Source organism: Nerophis ophidion, linkage group LG16 (assembly GCF_033978795.1).
Source record: "Nerophis ophidion isolate RoL-2023_Sa linkage group LG16, RoL_Noph_v1.0, whole genome shotgun sequence".
Classification (NCBI taxonomy): domain Eukaryota; kingdom Metazoa; phylum Chordata; class Actinopteri; order Syngnathiformes; family Syngnathidae; genus Nerophis; species Nerophis ophidion.
In genome coordinates, this window is record NC_084626.1 from 26,124,778 (window position 1) to 26,131,089 (window position 6,312).

The window sequence follows — 6,312 nt, forward strand, 5'->3', positions numbered from 1 at the left end:
ATATTATTTATATATTTTTATTTATTTATAATATTATATATTATTATTTATATGCATAAATATATTATTTATAATATTATATTGTATTATTATTTTTGATCAATTATTAACAATTATCGCTTAATAGCAATGCTCTTTTAACGTGTGTGTGATTGTGTTGTTGTAGGCGTGTGAAAAGGACTCCCAGTGTGCAGAAGGGACGTGTTGCGCAGTGAGTTTGTGGATCCGCAGCCTGCATATGTGCACGCCCATGGGCGGGGAAGGAGACGAGTGTCACCCCTTGAGCCACAAAGTGAGACCATCATAATAGAACATTAGAGTGGTACTTTGGTTTTTTGTGACTATAACGAAGACCGAATCGTGCGAAAACCGACGCAATTTTCACACTAAATAAACAATGCAAATCTAATTAATCCTTTCCAGAGATCAATCTGCAACATTCAAACAAGCAAATGTTTGGTTGTGGTTTTGATAAAGCTAACACGGTTACAGACACCCATTTCTGGCTGATGGCGTGACCCCAGGATGCAGAGACAGGTAGATGACGTGCAGGGTAGGAGGTCCTTTTTTTTTTTTAAGGGACACTAAAACAAAGTTGCACCAGCGTGGTCAGTTGCAGGGGACAATTGGTTTAAAAATATATATTTAAAATGATAAAAAATGAGCCAGCAATGTCTGTGAGGCGACACTGGCAAATAAAACTCGACATCTGCCCTGGCTTCGGACTCCGACCCTCCTCCTTTGAGAAACTTTAGGTCCATGCTGGCTTATTTTGCATTAATATTAAATAATAAATACCACAGAGACTTGAGTCACCAAAACATGAGATTGTGTTTTTGCGGAATGATAGTAAGTCAAATAACTAGTTTGTCACCTTCGATGTTTGGATCTATAAAAATGGTATGCAAAACCAGAACCAAAAATTTGGATGAATATTTTTGTCAAACCAAATTAAAGGAAAATCTGGATGTACGAAAAACAAGACGGTCTGTGAATTTCGGCGAAAAATGTTCGTCGAAAACTGATGAATTGGAGATTTGAAAGTACAAAAAAATGAGACAGAATTTTGACTGAAAATGTTTAGTGGAAAAGTAAATCAAATGAAAATTTGGACGAACAAAAAATTCCATCAATTTTGGCTGAAAATGTCGAAAACCAACTTCAATGAAAATTTGAACGTACAAAAGCCAAAACAGTCTTAAAAACCTGAGGAAAATTTTTTGCTATAAACTTGAGTCGAAAACCGAGTCAAAGCTACAAAACATTGGGACAAATTTTGGCTTACGATATTAGTCGAAAACTAAATCAAATTGAAATTTCGACGTACAAAAAACAAGACGGCTTACGAAACCAGGAAACCAATTTTGGCTGATGATTTTGGTTGAAAACTAATTCAAATAAAAACATCTAGACGCACAAAAAATTCCATGAATTTTGGCTGAAAATTATTGTCGAAAACCAACTGCAGTGAAAATTTGTACGTACAAAGCCAAAACAGTCTCAAAAACCTGAAGACAAATTTTTGCTATAAACTTGAGTCGAAAACCGAGTCAAAGCTACGAAACATTGGGAAACATTTTGGCCGACAATTTTACTCGAAAACTCAATCAAATTGAAATTTCGACGTACTAAAAACAAGACAGCCTAGGAAACCCAAAAACCAATTTTGACTGATGATTTTGGCTTAAAACCAAATCAAATTTGAAAATTTGGACGTACAAAAAATTCCATGAATTTTGGCTGAGAATGTTTGTCGAAAACCAACTGCAATGAAAATTTGAACGTACAAAAGCCAAACTGTCTCAAAAACCAGAGGACAAATTTTTTGATATTAACTTGAGTCAAAAACCGGGTCAAAGCTACGAAACATTGGGAAATATTTTGGCTGACAATTTTAGTCGAAAACTAAATCAAATTGAAATTTGGACGTACTAAAAACAAGATGGCCTACAAAACCCGGAAACCAATTTTGGCTGAAGATTTTGGTTGAAAACTAATTTAAATACAAAAATTTAGACGCACAAAAAATTCCATGAATTTTGGCTGAAAATTATTGTCGAAAACCAACTGCAGTGAAAATTTGTACGTACAAAGCCAAAACAGTCTCAAAAACCTGAAGACAAATTTTTGCTATAAACTTGAGTCGAAAACCGAGTCAAAGCTACGAAACATTGGGAAACATTTTGGCCGACAATTTTACTCGAAAACTCAATCAAATTGAAATTTCGACGTACTAAAAACAAGACAGCCTAGGAAACCCAAAAGCCAATTTTGACTGATTTTGGCTTAAAACCAAATCAAATTTAAAAATTTGGACGTACAAAAAATCCCATGAATTTTGGCTGAGAATGTTTGTCGAAAACCAACTGCAATGAAAATTTGAACGTACAAAAGCCAAACTGTCTCAAAAACCAGAGGACAAATTTTTTGATATTAACTTGAGTCAAAAACCGGGTCAAAGCTACGAAACATTGGGAAATATTTTAGCTGACAATTTTAGTCGAAAACTAAATCAAATTGAAATTTCGACGTACCAAAAACAAGACGGCTTACGAAACCAGGAAAACAATTTTGGCTGATGATTTTGGTTGAAAACTAAATTAAATAACAAAAATTTAGACGCACAAAAAATTACATGAATTTTGGCTAAGAATGTTTGTCGAAAACCACCTGCAATGAAAATTTGAACGTACAAAAGCCAAACCGTCTCAAAAACCAGAGGACACATTTTTTGATATTAACTTGAGTCAAAAACCGGGTCAAAGCTACGAAACATTGGGAAATATTTTAGCTGACAATTTTAGTCGAAAACTAAATCAAATTGAAATTTCGACGTACCAAAAACAAGACGGCTTACGAAACCAGGAAAACAATTTTGGCTGATGATTTTGGTTGAAAACTAAATTAAATAACAAAAATTTAGACGCACAAAAAATTACATGAATTTTGGCTAAGAATGTTTGTCGAAAACCACCTGCAATGAAAATTTGAACGTACAAAAGCCAAACCGTCTCAAAAACCAGAGGACACATTTTTTGATATTAACTTGAGTCAAAAACCGGGTCAAAGCTACGAAACATTGGGAAATATTTTGGCTGACAATTTTAGTCGAAAACTAAATCAAATTGAAATTTGGACGTACTAAAAACAAGATGGCCTACAAAACCCGGAAACCAATTTTGGCTGAAGATTTTGGTTGAAAACTAAATTAAATAAAAAAATTTAGACGCACAAAAAATTCCATGAATTTTGGCTGAAAATTATTGTCGAAAACCAACTGCAGTGAAAATTTGTACGTACAAAGCCAAAACAGTCTCAAAAACCTGAAGACAAATTTTTGCTATAAACTTGAGTCGAAAATCGAGTCAAAGCTACGAAACATTGGGAAACATTTTGGCCGACAATTTTACTCGAAAACTCAATCAAATTGAAATTTCGACGTACTAAAAACAAGACAGCCTAGGAAACCCAAAAGCCAATTTTGACTGATGATTTTGGCTTAAAACCAAATCAAATTTAAAAATTTGGACGTACAAAAAATTCCATGAATTTTGGCTGAGAATGTTTGTCGAAAACCAACTGCAATGAAAATTTGAACGTACAAAAGCCAAACTGTCTCAAAAACCAGAGGACAAATTTTTTGATATTAACTTGAGTCAAAAACCGGGTCAAAGCTACGAAACATTGGGAAATATTTTGGCTGACAATTTTAGTCGAAAACTAGATCAAATTGAAATTTCGACGTACCAAAAACAAGACGGCTTACGAAACCAGGAAAACAATTTTGGCTGATGATTTTGGTTGAAAACTAAATTAAATAACAAAAATTTAGACGCACAAAAAATTACATGAATTTTGGCTAAGAATGTTTGTCGAAAACCAACTGCAATGAAAATTTGAACGTACAAAAGCCAAACCGTCTCAAAAACCAGAGGACACATTTTTTGATATTAACTTGAGTCAAAAACCGGGTCAAAGCTACGAAACATTGGGAAATATTTTGGCTGACAATTTTAGTCGAAAACTAAATCAAATTGAAATTTGGACGTACTAAAAACAAGATGGCCTACAAAACCCGGAAACCAATTTTGGCTGAAGATTTTGGTTGAAAACTAAATTAAATAAAAAAATTTAGACGCACAAAAAATTACATGAATTTTGGCTGAAAACGTTTGTCGAAAACCAACTGCAATGAAAATTTGTACATACAAAGCCAAAACAGTCTCAAAAACCTGAAGACAAATTTTTGCTATAAACTTGAGTCGAAAACCGAGTCAAAGCCACGAAACATTGGGAAACATTTTGGCTGACAATTTTAGTCGAAAACTAAATCAAATTGAAATTTGGTCATACTAAAAACGAGACGGCCTACAAAACCCAGAAACCAATTTTGACTGATGATTTTGGTCGAAAACCAAATCAAATTTTAAAATTTGGACGTATCAGGGTTTCATAGACCATCTTGGTTTCTGTACTTCCAAATTTAAATTTGATTTAGTTTTCAACAAACCTTTTCAGACAGACATTGACCCCTGGTTTCGTAAAGCGTCTCAGTTTTCATGCGTCCAAAATTCCATTAAGTTTGGTTTTCGACCGGTGTACGAGATAGGGGGACAACTTTTGGCTGAAAATTTCTGTCGAAGACAGAATCAAACGGAATTTGGAGGTACGAAAACCGAGGCTAAATTTTTACGAAAATCTTCAATAGCCTAATGTTACAAAAAGTAGGGCATATAAAAACCGAGGTACCACTCGTGTGTCATAATCACATACTCATTATCAGGTTGAAAACATGTCACCTGTAAAACTGACAAAGCGCATTTGTTCTGTGCCCAGGTTCCTTTCTTGAGGATTAGACTTCACCACATGTGTCCCTGTCTTCCCAGGCTGCGCTGCATCACTGTGGAGGAAGGACGATCTAAATGTCTCTTACCCTACATAGAGCAAGACTACATCTGAGCACACGCACACTATTTCTCCCTCATGACCTAATAATGTATTTTATTTCTAATAATGACGTCTATTTACTAATTAATTGCTTTGATAAATTAGCCACGAAATTAAATTAATTTCAATATTTCCACATTGGTTTGTGTCCTCTGTTCAATAGACACCTGTACACCGACCTTTGACCTCATCTGAAGAAATGGGAAGTGCCTGTCTAATTCTAGCATTGCTAAGTATATAATATTTATAATATTAATAATATTTATGTATGCTGAATTTAAAGATTAAATCAGAACAAGTGTGCCCTGATTGCCAACCAAGGAGAGGCGTGTCCTGATTGCCAACCAGGGACAGGTGTGTCCTGACTGACATACAGAGACAGGTGTGTACTGATTGCCAACCAGAGACAGGTGTGTACTGATTGCCAACCAGAGACAGGTGTATCTTGATTGCCAACCAGGGACAGGTGTGTCCAGATTACCAACCAGGGACAAGTGTGTCCTGATTGCCAACCAGGGACAGGTGTGTCCTGACTGCCAACCAGGGACAAGTGTGTCCTGACTGCCAAACAGAGACAGGTGTGTACTGATTGCCAACCAGAGACAGGTGTATCTTGATTGCCGCCCAGGGACAGGTGTGTCCAGATTACCAACCAGGGACAAGTGTGTCCAGATTACCAACCAAGGACAGGCGTGTCCTGATTGCCAACCAGTGACAGGTGTGTCCTGACTGCCAACCAGGGACAGGTGTGGCCTGACTGCCAAACAGAGACAGGTGTGTCCAGATTACCAACCAAGGACAGGCGTGTCCTGATTGCCAACCAGGGACAGGTGTGTCCTGACTGCCAACCAGGGACAGGTGTGTCCTGACTGCCATACAGAGACAGGTGTGTGCTGATTGCCAACCAGAGACAGGTGTATCTTGATTTCCGCCCAGGGACAGGTGTGTCCAGATTACCAACCAGGGACAAGTGTGTCCTGATTACCAACCAGGGACAGGTATGTCCAGATTACCAACCAAGGACAGGCGTGTCCTGATTGCCAACCAGGGACAGGTGTGTCCTGACTGCCAACCAGGGACAGGTGTGGCCTGACTGCCAAACAGAGACAGGTGTGTCCAGATTACCAACCAAGGACAGGCGTGTCCTGACTGCCAACCAGGGACAGGTGCGGCCTGACTGCCAAACAGAGACAGGTGCGCACTGATTGCCAACCAGAGACAGGTGTATTTTGATTGCCAACCAGGGACAGGTGTGTCCAGATTACCAACCAGGGACAAGTGTGTCCTGATTGCCAACCAGGGACACGTGTGTATATAGTGTCAGTATTGACAATGGCCTGTATTTACTTGGTATCAAATTGATAT

General features: G+C 37.4%; 1 protein-coding gene across 1 annotated transcript in view; it reads left to right on the forward strand.

The window, feature by feature from the left end:
• The window catches only part of prok2 (prokineticin 2), a 7,605-nt gene extending 2,558 nt beyond the window's left edge, over nucleotides 1-5,047 (forward strand). Inside the window, exons 2-3 of the mRNA XM_061875626.1 lie at nucleotides 167-292; nucleotides 4,837-5,047. Coding sequence (XP_061731610.1) covers nucleotides 167-292; nucleotides 4,837-4,959 — 249 coding nt within the window. The 3' untranslated portion in view covers nucleotides 4,960-5,047. The remainder of the gene's footprint in view (nucleotides 1-166; nucleotides 293-4,836) is intronic.
• Nucleotides 5,048-6,312: the final 1,265 nt, after the last annotated feature.